Here is a 14,400-nt window from a genome sequence, read left to right as displayed (position 1 = left end):
CTCACTGTTGCAAGGCCTACGTGACTTAAGAATATTAGACTCATTTGATTTCAATGGGAGTTGTGTGCCTAAATACCTTTTGAGGCTATGAGTCTTAGTGCCTATGGCCCATGGACTTTCAATGAGACATATGCTTCTAAGCTCCTATCTCTCAGGTATCTAAGTCATTAGGTCACTTCTGAAAATCTGCCCCGTGTCTTTATTCTCTGTGTAAAGTGCTATGCTCACCTGTGGCAATATATGCAATATTGCATAACAATAACCAGTGAATTTCTAAGCCTGGTGAATTTCTGTACTTCAATTAAAATAACTGCAGAGGATCCCCAATACTTTATTAATTTAAAACATTATTCCAATAAATATGTACCAATAAACATAAGACACTCCATAAAATCTAAATAAAGACATTTACAATCCTGCCAACAAAGTAAAAACAGCATATTTTTCCACTGAGGTAAACACAGGGTCATTTAAGGCAAATTCAATCGATTACACGTTCATAATGATTCCTGCCCACCCCAGCCATGGTAGCATTTAAAAATTAAACAAAAAAAAAAAAACAACAAAAAACAACTAATATACAAACAAGTCTATCAGTAACTTGTTAGCTACTTCCCAGTTATTTATCATCAGACCCAGAGTGCTGGTGCTGATCGTCATTCTGGACAGAAAGATTGTGCCTGTGATTTGGGCCTGTCCTTTTCAGTCAGGGGCAATCAATTGTTCTCAAGAGTTATAAGGCATTACTCTGTGCTTTGGCTTTTCCTGTTAAGTCCTTTAAAGGTTTCTTCTTCCCCAACTGACGTAGAGCAAAATCCAAACCTTTTCAGTCAAAACCCACTCCTTTCACACACACACACACGCACACAGTCAGGCCTTGTCGAGACAGACAGATAGAGAGCTGGAAGAACAGGAGATAAGGGGCCTGATTCTCTTCTCAGTTTTACAGCAGTGTAAGTCCCAGTTTATAGCAGTGTAAGTGAGATCAGAACCAGGCCCAAGCTGATCCCTGGGCTCTGAAAGCAGCAAGAAATCCAATCCAGCCCCTCCGCTACAAGTCCTCCTGACAGAGAATGAGCAATAAAGCTATTTAACAGTTAAACTCAAAAAAAGCAAGCACTTTTCATAATATTACCAAACTGCTCAGTGTGTTTATTATGTAAACTCTGTTACCCACATTTCCCTGCAAGTTAATTTTAAAAATAAAAAGATGAAGGAATTCGCCGTGGCTATGGGTGAAGGACTTTCCAGCTCACAGATATTTTCTAGCTTATCCACTCTTAGAGCTTCCGGTTTCAGATGGAAACATTTATTTTCCAGTGTTGAGCGAGAGAGAGAGAGAGCATGTGAAACCCCAGCCTTTAAGTCCCACTTTCAAAGTCCTTCTGGCTGAGCTTTCAAAACTGTGTCCTGTCCTGTCCTGTCCTCCCTGAGCGCCTGCCCCAAAAGGTAATGCCAGGGTCTGTGCTGAAGGGCATGGCTCAGGGCCACCAGGGAAGCTAGGGAGTCTGTTCACATAGTGTTGTAGGTGCTTTCTGGATCGCAGCAGGGTCTCATTTCAGACCGTGTTGTGTCTCCCGATGTCTCCTTAAATCCACCTTCCTCTGGAAGCCTTTGCCACACAGATCACAGCCGAAGGGCTTGAAGCCGGTGTGCTTACGACTATGGGTAATGAGGTTGGAGCTCTGGCTGAAGGCTTTCCCACACACCTGGCACTTGTGGGGCTTCTCACCTACAAGGAGAAGAGGGTAAAGCAGGCAGGAGCCATATTAGACAACCAGCATAACACACAGGCAAATCCAGGACAAACTAGCCACAGTAAATGCACCGTGCGCTTTGAAGTGTTCACCACTCTGCAATATTGTCATTCCAAGTGACCACAGACGAAGGTCACTCTCACAGGTCAATACTATGGGTGAAATCCTGCCCCACTGAAGTTACAGGAAAAACTCCCACTGATTTCAAGGGGGACAGGACTTTAACCTATGTCTCATTTCAGTGATGTGTCACCAAATAACTGATATGGGGAAACCCAACTGAACCCCCCAAACAACTGTGTCTTTATGGGCCTGATATTCAGAGGTGCTGAGCATCCTCTGTTCTCATTAACTTCAGATGGAGTTGTGAGTGCTTTGCCGTTGAGGCTCTATGAAGGGAAGTAAATACAAATACAGGCAAGAGTGTTGTTCCGCATCAATAACACACGTGTATTTTATATATGAAAGAGAATCTGGATTTGATCAAGGAACTGGTTTTATGTTACTACATTAAAAATCAAGGACCAGATTCTGGTCTCGCTTACGCCAGTGTAACTCCAGAGTAAATGTATTAGCTGATTTAGAATTGGGCCAGTAAAGTCTAACTTAAAAAGACTTCGTCTCACCCCACCTCACCTCCATTTTACTATTTAAACAGTTCAGCTGAACCAAAATTTTCAGATGTAGCCACTAAGTTTAGGTGCCCATCTTGAGACAAATTCTAAGTCAGCCAATGGATTTACTCTGAAGTTACAATGGAGTAAGTGAGACCAACTTTATAATAATAATATTTAGGTTTGCTTTTCACAGCCACATGTGACTTCTTAGAAAGGTCAAAGACTTTGACAAACAGCATTGATTTTATATATGTATATTTAGATCACTGTCATTTTCTATTATTTAAGACCATGACATTAGCAGTTTGAAAAGGAAGCTTCATTTTTAAAGATCCCTGAGAAAACCCGCTGTCTCTTTCAACAGCATTCTTTGAAAAAATGGTTTTCTTGAGTAATTTATCTGCAGTGTATTAATTTTCATATTCATTATTACCAACAATGAAACTTGAGAATTATGCACCTCTCCCTGCATTATATGGCAGACTGCAACCATTTGATTGGAAAGTCCGGGTGGAAGCCCAATAGACGGATAATCTCTGAGTAAATATTTAGACTGAGTTGGACCCTGGGCCCTTGAGCTTAGTGTTTAATCTAGAGGAGGAGGCTGCTGTTGCTGCTATTGTAAAGTGGCAGGCTCTGCAGATGGAGATGCTGCAGTCAGATTCACCTGTCATTTTCCAAGGGCCCCAGCTCTAAATCAAGGCCACATGAATATATTGTTCTACAAATCATCTTACAGAAAAGCCTTTCTGAATAAACACAGGGTGGATCCTATTAAAGCAACACTGATTGGACTGTGAGGATTTCAGTTATTTAACAGAGGCTGTCCGTGAAACCAAGATCAAATTCCTTTCTTTGCACCATTGCTCAACTTGGGTTTTCATAGTGTGAGCCACCCCTGTGGGGCAAGGGCCCGGCAGAGGGAGCTGCATGCACTTGTCTAGTTGAAGATGAATGGATCAGTGAGAGGGGAGAATCGCCTCTCCAAAATCTATTCTAATGGATAGAGGCTGAATGCCAGCTGCTGCAGGGCTGACCTGTGTGAATGAAAGTGTGTTTCTTCATGTCAGATTTCTGGTGGAACCGTTTCCCACAGTACTGACAGGGGTAGGGCCGGGTGTCTGAGTGGATGAGCAGGTGAGTGGACAGGGTGGAAGATCTCTTAAAACTCTTGCCGCAGATCTTACAATCAAAGCTGCGTTCCTGCAGAGAGAGGAAAGACACACACCTCCATTATGCCACTCCTGAGAGCTCCTGGCAATGCAGTGAGCCTGCCAGTGCGTTAACAAACACTCCCATCCCAGGAACCACATCCTCCTCCCCAATAGCCACCATGGCCAGTGGAGGCACTAACTTTGGCATTACTGCCCCACTTGGTAAAACAGATCACTAATTCAGTCAGAGAAATTCACCTTCCTCCAAATTCTATGCACCACCCAGACCTAGTGAGTTAATGGAACAGCTCTTCCAGGCGAAGGGTCTGTGTGGGAGTAGCTACTTCGCCCCAGACTTTGCACTGCACATGTGCACATTCCAGCAGGGGACTCCAAGGGAGGAGCCATAAGACTTCCTGGAGCAGCCTGACAGCGGGCCACAACACAGCCCAAGGGGGCACTTGGTTAATGACATAGGCAAGGTACTGATATCTTAACAGTGCTGAGGCTGTGGGAGAGCGAGGCTTTGCTGGGAACTTTTGGATTGGTTGAATTCTGTTGGGCAGTTACTGTTAGCTGCTAGTTTTACTTGTCATCATAATTCAGGGCAAAGCTGCCGAGGGCTTTAAGAGAAGAGCCTTTCTGGTTTGTTAGTATTTTTCTAAATCAATATACACGTGCATGAACCACCATCTCTCCCTCCACTCCTCTTCTTGTCAGACCTTAGACACACATCACACATTCCTCTTCTCCTTTCACCTGTGCTCCTGCTCTTTCTAGACACCCCATCACAAAATCCTCTTTTCCCTCAATGCTTATTCCCCTACCATAACACAATCCTCTCTTCTCCCACCACTCACCCTCCTCCTCCAAGGCCAGGCTATGCTTTTCAGATAGGTCCCCCTGCTTTAAGTCTTTATTTGGCAGGCAGCAGTCACTTGCTGTGCTCACTCCCAAATGCTTCCTCCTCAGATTTTTAATACATTGCGTTGCTCTTTTTTCCACTGTTTAACTGGCAATATTTCCCCTCCTCAGATGCCCTGCAGTTGCGCACACATTCACTTGCAAATAAAAGAGCAAACAAGTCTCACAGTAACTCTGTCCTCCTAAAGCTGACCTTGGAAGGGAAGATTTGTCAGGCCAAGTGGGTGGGTGAAGGGAAAGTATGGTACAATATCAGCAGGTGGAAAAAGTTACGAAGCCTCCTACCAAAATTAACGACCATATTCTGCTTGTGTGTGACTCAGATCATGCTGAGATGGGTGAAGTCTGCTCTCTACACACGACTGGCTGTTCAGATGCTCACTACACACACACACACACACACAGAGTAACTAAAAAGGAGGGCAGATTCACTCCTTTTGGGGGAGATCTGGGAGGGTGGGGACAATGAGTTTCTTTAGCTGCTACAAAAGTCCACCTTCCTGCTACAACGTCAGATTTTGTGTGAAAGTGAGACACAAATTCATTACATGAACAGTTGTTTTGTTTATAAAGTCCTTTGGTGTCCATAGCTCATTGCAGACAAACACAGGGCCTGGGAAATGTGGAGGAAGTTTGGTATATATTATATTTTGTTAATTTTGTTACTCGGTGTTTATAGTGCCTGGAGCCCGGATGCCCACCTGTCACCATATTCTCATTCAAGTGCCCACTTGCCACTATGCCCCAATCAGCCCCAGCATGCCCCTTCTTCTGAGTGCCACTATGCCACTCTGACCCCCTCATCCTACGTCCCCACCAGCTCCCTCCTCTCACCTCAAGTGCCCATCTACCACCATTCTGTATTGCCTCAGCTGCCTCCTTGGCTCTGCACCCGTGGCCCTGGCTACCTGCCTTGGTAGTGCACCCATCCCCACCCATGTGCCTGCCCTGGCTCCTACCTGGGAGTGCACAGTCTTGTGCTGCTCCAGGCTGACCGCATGGCCAAAGGTCTTGCCACACATGTCACAGGCAAAGGGCCTGGTGCCGCTGTGCGAGCGCCGTACATGCACCTCCAGGCCATGTGGGGTGGAGAAGACCTGAGGGGAGAGAGCACACAGGTGTCAGGCAGGCCAGAACGGGGAGGTAGGGGTTTGAGTATGACCAGAATGGGGGAGGTGGGTTCCTACCTTGCTGCACTTGACGCACTTGTAGGAGCCAGTGCTGAGCAGTAGTGGGCGGCACATAAGCTCTGACTCCACCTTGATCCCACCTGGGCCTTTCTCCTGCTGCAGCCCAGGCTGGGCCTCTGCATAGAGGCCTGGTGTTGCTGCTGATGGCCGCTCGAAGAGTCCTGGCCCAGGGGCACTGAAGTCACCATAAAGTCTCAGGGCAGAGCCACACTCCCGTTCACAGAAGAGCCCCAAGGCAGAACTACACTCCAGGGCTGGGCAGGGCCTGTAGTTCTGCACCAGATGCCTCAGCTCAGAGCTGCCCAGGGTGCTCCAGGCATATGGCTTGAAGGGCACTGAGAATGGGGGTCCCTCATCCAAGGAAGGGCAAACAGAACGCTCCGACACTGTGGAAACACAAGGGGAGAGAGCAATTAGTGGGGTTCACAGCACAGCCACCACCCATTGGGCACAAGCAGCACCAGAGGCAACTCAGGCGTCCGATACGGGTTCCAAAGCCAGACACCTAGCAATGCTGCACCCCCACTAGTGCGGCCTCTGAATCTCTCGCAAGGGAGGCGTTTGTTAGCCTGCATAGCGCACTATGATTACTACACTCTGCACACACTGACAAAGCCAGCTTTTCAAAAATGCCCACTGATTTTGGGTGTCTCCGTTTTTGAGTGACCAACTTGGAACCTATGGCTTGATTTGCACGGATGTGGCTCACCTGCCTCACCCATTGACTTCGGCTGGAGTTTTGGGTACTCAGCACCAATGAAAAACATACCCAAAGTGTCTCGGACTGGGCACCAAAAATGAGTGGTTGCATTTGAAAAGTTTGGCCTAACTGATTAGGCAGTAATGTAAAGCACATATAATAAATAAATAAATATTGAGCCTAGCTCTTGTATAACACTTTCCACAGTATCCTACATATACCGTTATGGATAAGCCATTAGCAGCTCCATAGTTAAAGGTGTGTTGAGTTTTGCACTTTTAGCAGAACTGAAGTCCTTCCGTTTCTCAGTTTAATGCCTGAATTAGTCTCCAAATTTGTCACCATAAGTCTTTAGAGGACAATTGAATCATCTCTGTAATATTCCCCACTTCTGCAGAGGAAACATTTAAAAATGGTCTCTTGCAGAAATGGTTACTCTCACATTTCTTTGGGTTCCTCTAGGGAAACAAGTATGAGCCCCACAAACTCCGAACTTCGGAAACTCCAGCCCTCACAAACACATTCTGAAAACCTTGAGCATAAGCCACTTTTAAAATTAAAGACACAAAAAGAGTCATTGCCCTAACTGCTCGTAACCTAAGTGAGTTCCATCGTGACAGATTGGTGGAGGCTCAGATCCTTCATTTACTTCTGTTTTTGCCAACAAAATGAAAACAAAATATGTTCAAAGTGTTTTGGTTTTAAGTTTTGCCAAAATTTTCCAGCCAGCTGTAACTTGACCCACCAGTTCTGTACATACCCCTGGTGAGGGAGGCTGGGCAGCAAAGGTATGGACGTGGGCTTTGGGAAAGAGTTTGAGTGCTGCAGGGCCATGAGGATTGAGCAGGGCGAGCAAGGTTGGGAGGATGTGAGTGGTCAGGTGGGACTTTTGAGAAACAGTGGGGTTAACAGAGATGTTCCAGGAGCCTGGGAGGAAATAGGCTTGGGGAGCATAGCACAGAGCTGGGCCAGGCGACATGGAGTGATGGCACCCAACTGTTTCGGTAATGACACATTGGACTTTGAAGGGTTCCCCAAGTGCTACTGCCTTGGCTCCCCATCACACCAGCCAGCAGCATGGGGCATCAAGCTCTCCGTGCTGAGGCATCTGTGCATCAAGGGCTCTCCATAGCATAGCTGCACTGGTGGGAAGAAGAGGCAACAGAAGAGGCAACAGTGGCACAGTGTTTAATTAACCTTCCACATGCTCGTGCCTCCACACAGAGACACTGGGCTTCATCACACCTCAGACTGTCTGAACAACACCACCGCTCCCTCAGCCAAAAAACCTCTGCCGGCAAACTCCCACACCTATATCCACAATTACTCCCCTGGCTCCTCACATCCCCAGCCAACTCTTGGCTTCAGAAGCAGCCGCACTCTGTCACAAAACCCCCTTGACACACCAAGATGAGGGTGAAGCTATGTGGCTTGCCTGCTGGAAAAGAGGTAGTTGAGGTGGAAAAGGCAGTTGATGCATGGAGATGGAGCACTGAATGACTTGGCTGCTTATTGCCTTGCTTTGTATGCCGGGGGTGAAGTCTAGAAACCTTACATCACAATTAGGAATGACTTTTGTGTGGGAATACACACACACATCACATCACACCCATACACAATGGGTCTGTAACGCTGCCAGGCTGGTGAACAGGATTCGCCCTGTTCTGCACTGACTGCGAAGCTGTGATCAGCAGCATGTCAGTTCTCTCCGTTCTTCACAATCAGTGTCACAGTGATGTCAACTCTTGTGATTTCGTCACCAGGCTCAGAGTATTTGCTGTTTCTCTCAAGCCCCAGTTCCCGGAAGGATGTGATTTCATCAGTATTTCAGCTCTCTTTCAGTTTTTAAAGTAATTTTCACGCCCTCAGGGTTGTGGCAAAAAGCTTTAAAACACGACCTCTAAATAATCCAGCACGAGCAGGCAAATAAAAAGACCCCAAGGGCCTTATTTCAAAATCCCATGATTTTTTTAAGCCTGGGGAGGCAGGCTGACACGATTTTGAACACTTGGAGTAGGCAACATGGAGGTGGTAACATGGTGTAGTGAAGCCCAGTCCTGTAGAGTCCCACCCCACATAGATACACAGGTGCAGGGGAGCACCCCCCCACACACACACACACACTGTGCACACCTTCACTAAGGGCTGGATGGAGTCACAGAGGCACAGCCCTGAGATGGGGCGGGGTGACACTGACCCTCCCCCCAGAGCAGCACTGCAGGCCAAGGGCAGTGCAAACTGCTCCCTCCCCCACCCCCAGCCTGTACATGGGGGGAGGGCAGAACCATGTCCCCGCCTTCCCTCCATCCTAGCCCGTTTAGGGAGCTCTGCATCCCCGGGGAGGGGGGGGGGATGGCGCACAAGTACTGCCCGGGCTTTACATAGCTCATGCAAGGGAGAGGAAGAGCCTTACTCCCTCCCTCCCCCCCATAAGGGCTAGTGAGACTTTAGCCCTAAATGACTGAACTAATAAATGACTAGGCAGCACACAAAGCTACACACACAAACGCACCCGCCCCGCTCGCTCTGGCTTCCTAGCTAGTTTTATACCTGGGGCAAGGTATCATGCAACTGCAAGGCAATGCTAGATGGAATGGGGTATAGTCCTATGCCGTTATACTAATCTGTAATCTGTGACTATGGCTGAACATACACATCGCTAAAGAGAGATTAGAGGTCTGAGTGTACTTCTACACCAGTAACTTGTATAAATACGGCCGAGCTGTGGTATTTATAAATACTATTCGTAATTTTATTGAAGATAATGTTTAAAAAATGGTCAGGTACAGAGTGTAAACAGGAGAGTTTCTGGATATCCGGGCATAATGTACAGATTATGGGCGGGTTGAGAGTCCGGGAGTCCAATGAGAGTATAATCTGCGGTACCCTGGCTGGGGGGGGAATAGGTCTGACGTTAACAGTGGAAGCGCTGGGTAATTTGGGAACATCGCTTATTGCAGGGGTTACATAGGATGCGGTTCATGGGGAGCAGGTATACCTAAATCTGCTCTATGCAAATGACTATCGTATAGAAACAGAGCAGTCCAATGTCATTCGCCGCACATGTAATGACATGCGAATACAGATATTCGGTTTGCAGCGCACAGGAAATATGAACATAAATCAGATTCTATTACATCATAGACACATCGTGACGTCATGTCTTCTCTAGGTTTTCTGTCTGTAGAGACATGTACATGCGCTCACTGTATCTGCCCCACATGAATTGAATTGAGAGATGCTGTGTCTCTCTTTTCTTCCTCGTCAAGCACCGCAACGATCCTCCCACAGAAGACAAAAAATCAAATCTTGTGTCAATACATTCTTAAGATCTAATTAGACATTCAGTCGTGGTTCATCCTGGGCCCGGGAACTTGGCGAGGGACGGGGCGGGTGGGGGAGTGAGGGGAAAGAATTGATGGGCGGAATCTTGACTTTTCTAACACGGCTTCAGGCTTGCCAGGCGGTTCGTCCCTCGCTGTACTGCTGCCAATCTGGATGGACAATTCGGTTTAACGAGTTCATCAGTATCCGGCGGGGACACACCGATCGGAGCGGATCAGTGGATGCAGGGACACCTGCAATCTCCATCCCACTCCTTGGATGTGTTGGTTAACAATTTAACGGGGACGATCCCTCCATTATCGACGCCCCCATCGCTATAAATGTGTAGCTCGTTTTAGCTAAACAAATCGGTCTCGCTTTGTTAAGACACTCGCTCGGAAGGCACCTTCCTCGAGACGCTCACCGTAAATGAATCGCTTTAGGCAGGTGAATTTTAGGAGGGGAAATGATAGTGGGGGGAAACCTAAGCGCAAATCTAGTGACCGCTGCGGTGTGTCCATATTTTCAGAGCCGCAAGGTGGGCGAGGTAATAGATTGTACTGGACCAGCTTTCCTGGGTGAAAGAGACACACTTCCTCACCTATCTTGTCCCTCTAGCCGGGACCAACACGGCTACAACAACACCGCAAATGTGCGAACCGTGCGGCAGAGCGACAAGCTCCACTTCCCTCTCCAGAAGCCATTAGCATTTGTGGGAATGTAGGGTTAATTGTTTATTATTATTATTATTATTAAGAATGCACGTCACTGAGCAAAACAGCTCAACTTGCGGCCCCACATTTTGTCGGGTGTGCGATTTTATTTGTGTGGAATCAAACCAGGGACTTTTACACCGTACCGCTGCCCTGTTAGCTACAGACAGGGCTATGCAGAGACAGTACAGGGGAAAAGTGGGAATGAAAATCAGGAACAGGTTTTTGTTTGTGGGGTTGTGTTGATCTTATAAAGTTGAGCCTTTTTTTTTTTTTCCTCCTTTCCAGCGACAGACATTGTCGCTTTTCGCACCGAGTTTACGCAGGCACGCTCTTTGTCTTTTGTCAGCTGCAGCTTTTAACCTGAGGCACTAAAAAGCTTTGTTATTTTGGTTCCAGAAGGACACGATTGTATTTTTAAACGAGATAGTGCTCCAGCCAAAGGCAGGTCTGCATCTTCTCCCACTGCTCCGGCCACATCAAAGGCGCAGCGAGGGAGCTAGAGACAGAGCAGTAGCTATAAGTGTGAGCTTCCTGGATTTGGGCTGTTTAAATCTGACCGTCATTATTTTCATCTGTTTTTCGGGAATGCATTTTTAGAAAAGAAAAAAAAAAATCCTTTTTTAGACAGGAAACGAGAAATAACTTGAATGGGAGCAAGGCAAGTGTCTAACAGGTAAGGCAAAGAGGCACGCATGTTTACTATAGATAGCTCCGTTTCCTAGCTTTAATAACACGTATCACTCGCACAATCCGATTTACCATGTAAGCAAACCCAGAGACCTGGAATCGTATTATTCACCACACTGCAGCAGCTCATTTATGCTCCTGTGACTCGCATTCTTCAGGAGCTCAAGGCTCTTAAATCAAAGTAGTCTTTCCTATCCACTCGTGTCCATGCTAACTCCGGGCTAGATCCTGCCCTCTATGAAGCCAACGGGGGGTGTTGAACTCCACGAACTACAGCCCCTCTCCGAATGCACTTTCCAAACTGAAGTGACACGCACAGGGAAGCTCGTTTCTAACCCAAAGCAATGCACCGGGGCTTGTCAGCGCAACACAGAATGGAGACTTACAAGAGCCCGGGTAACACAACCGACAACTGCGGGGTTCGCATCCGTGCCGATCTGCCGGGAGCCAGCAATCCCCAGCATTTCGAAACAGCAAAGCACGCTCCAGCCCCGCCGACTGACCCCGACGGTGGACATGACAGACCCACCCCCCGGGGCGGCCAGCAGCGCACAGCTCCCCCTCCCAGCCTCTCCCGCAGAGACCCCAGCCCGCAGGCGGCGCTCGGGGCCCGGACCCCCCCTACCTGGCGAGACGGACGGCGACGGGGGTCTCCAGAAGTCCTCGAACTCCGACGCTCTGTCGCAGACGCTGCCCTCGCAGCTGGGAGCCGATTCGGAAGCGCCATCGACGGCCTCGCTCAGGTGGGATTCCGGGGAGGAGTGTCCCCGGGGCGGCTCCGGGTCCCGGAGGACCGGGCTGCACAGACCCGCCTCTCCCGGGATCTTGCTGTCTGCCAGGGACAGAAGCCAGAAGGGCCTTACCCCGGGGCAGGCGGAGAGAGCCGTGCAGAGACCCCCCACCCCCACCCCGGCGCCCGGCTCTGGCTGGGCCCCGGCCTCCCTGCCAGAGCCTCGCCCGGGGCCCCGTTCCTGCCCCCGCAGCCGGGACCGGCAGCGAGGCTTCAGCCCAGCGCTCCCGCTAGCAGGCCGGGCAGCGGGTGTCTAACAGCCCCGGCAGGGGAGCGTCTCCCCGCCCCAGCTCAGCTCAGCCCCGGCCCGCTGCTTCCCGGGGAGTCCAGGAGTCCCGGCCCAGCTGCCCCGGGATGACGCCGCAGGAGGGACCCCTTGGAACACTAGCCGCGGGCAGGGGCTTCCTCCAGGCGGCCGGGATCAGCCTCCTGTACTCGGCCGGCACCTGGCAAGGGGCAGACACGGGGCAGAGACCTGATGGCTGGAATCCCCTGGCCCGCGGGCCGCATCTCCCCACCCCGCCCAGTGCCCCTCACTCCCCCCCACACTAAATGCACACCAGGGCCGCAGGCATTTGCCCTGCGCGCTCACCCTGCTGCCCCGCAACTCCCCCCGCCCCGAGGGCTCTGTGGTGGCCAGTAATTAATGCCCCTAGTCTTCGCCCAGCCCCTCTTGGCGCAGAGCAGGATCTGATCCACCACCCCTGTGTATACCGCTCCAGTCCGTGCCCTACCTGCACAGATGTGCGCCAGCACGCTCTCCAGGCGCAGGCTGTAGTCCCGGTCCGGCGAGCGGGGCTGGTGGTAGCTGTGCGCCTTCTTACTCTTCACCAGGAAAGACCTCGGCATGCTGAGGATGCTCCTGCGCGGCTCCTGTCAGTCACTCTCTGCGGCTCCTTCCAGGCCCCAGGTCCCCCAAATCACTCGGAGCGCCACCCGTGAATCTCCTTAAATCCCCAGCCTGGCCTGTGATCTGCAGAGAGATTTGACAAGCCATTGGTTAGGGATCTCCTGGGGGACTGGGAATGGGGACAGGGCAGGGAGGGGCGAGGGAACTGGGCAGGGAAGGAGCATGCGTACAGGGTGGCCCGGCTCCGTTCGCCAGGTGGCATTCAGACAGGTGGTTTCAAATCACCCCATCTCCAGCCCCATCGGCCATAAACGGGGCTAGCGGCTGCGGGAGGGGGAAGCGCGTTTCTTAGGTGTCTCCAGCCAGCTGGGAAATCAAACCCACAGTGCTCCGAAGGCGTGACATTGCTCGTTGACGCGGTTGTTACTCAAACTCGGCTGTTACGCAAGCTGCCGCGCCTGTCTTTCATCAGGAGGGTGGGCTGGCTAGAGAGGTGCTGCTTGCAGCGAGTTGAGCAACGGGCATGCAACAGACAAGGAGAGGAGAGCCGCCTTTCCTCCATCCACACCTTGGAGAGCTCACCCAGGAGCACTCGGGCCAGGCAGTTAGGCGGGCCCGTTAGAGTAGCGAGTCATCCACCTCAAACCGAGCAGATTCCTCCCGCTCACAACCCTAGCCGGAGAGTGGAAGGGAGGGCACATTTTGGGCCCCACAAATATCAATATCACGGCCCCCGGAAACCGCCACGAACAGAAATCGCTGGAGCAATGGCTTTCCGAGCAAACAAACGTCGAGTTCCAAATAGCGGGCTGGGGTTGTGTCAGTCATTCCTAGGGCTGTAAAGATGGGCAAAGCTCCGCGGTGCTGTTCTGCACAGGAACAACAGGGGGTTATTAGCAGCTTCTCCCCCCTCCCAGTCCCAAAGCACAGCTCGCATGAAACTAATTTGGGGGAGGTGAATTACACCCAGCAAATAACGGTGTCTTGCTCAGTTCTGCTGTGCTCCTCTTGCAAGGAGGGTCCTGGCTACTGACTGCTGGGGAAATGGCAAGTTTAGTGAACCCCACCCGGAAAGAAATGCCAGCTCCTCGCCTGCTGTCTGCTGCGGCTGGAAAGGAAGGAGCCGCAGCAGCTTTCAGGTGGCTGTCTGCTGTCAGGTCACTGGATAATTTAGTGAGCGCACCCATGTTCGTTTACACACGCACACCCCGATCGGTTAACAGGATCGTTGCCAGACACTTGATTCCGTGCGGACAGCCTCTTCATATTTGCGTTAAATCAAGGAGCCAAAACACCAGCAGCAAAGCACAGCCGCCTGGATGAAGCGATGTAACAGTCGCATGTAACCTGGCAAAGTACGAATGACCCCGTATTTCTGTCCCGGAGACTGTCTGCTAAAGGATTTTCGGATATGTCAATGTAAACGGGATTAATTTGCTTGGGGGTGGGGAGTATAATTAAATCAACGAACTACACCCAAAATCGCAGCGTTATCCAATGTGGATCAGCAATGTTTATTCCGGTCCTATTTAAAAAACTCGCTGTTGAATAAGCTTTTAAAAATATATATATCAAATTGTAAAAACGTTTTAACTCTAACATGAACCACCGCGATCTCTCCACCAACTTGGATCGAAAGGAAATCTGGAGGAGGAAATCTGTCTACTCTACAGGATTCCTTTAGGATCTCC

The 14,400-nt window shown here is 49.9% G+C and overlaps 1 protein-coding gene across 1 annotated transcript; it reads right to left on the bottom strand.

The window, feature by feature from the left end:
* Positions 1-323: 323 nt before the first annotated feature.
* On the bottom strand, positions 324-13,072 carry GFI1 (growth factor independent 1 transcriptional repressor). Its single transcript, XM_067538252.1, has 7 exons — positions 12,940-13,072; positions 12,594-12,832; positions 11,695-11,901; positions 5,640-6,028; positions 5,412-5,549; positions 3,412-3,577; positions 324-1,732 (listed from the first exon to the last, which is right to left on the bottom strand). The coding sequence occupies exons 2-7, from the start codon at positions 12,706-12,708 to the stop codon at positions 1,554-1,556; spliced, it is 1,194 nt and encodes a 397-aa protein (XP_067394353.1). The 5' UTR covers positions 12,709-12,832; positions 12,940-13,072; the 3' UTR covers positions 324-1,553.
* Between the last annotated feature and the right edge of the window lie 1,328 nt (positions 13,073-14,400).

Source organism: Emydura macquarii, unplaced genomic scaffold, assembly GCF_026122565.2.
Source record: "Emydura macquarii macquarii isolate MOO-44397 ecotype Brisbane River unplaced genomic scaffold, CSIRO-AGI_Emac_v2 contig_480, whole genome shotgun sequence".
Lineage (NCBI taxonomy): Eukaryota > Metazoa > Chordata > Testudines > Chelidae > Emydura > Emydura macquarii.
Note: the sequence above shows the minus strand (reverse complement) of the source record. Positions and strands in the feature narration are given on the sequence as shown.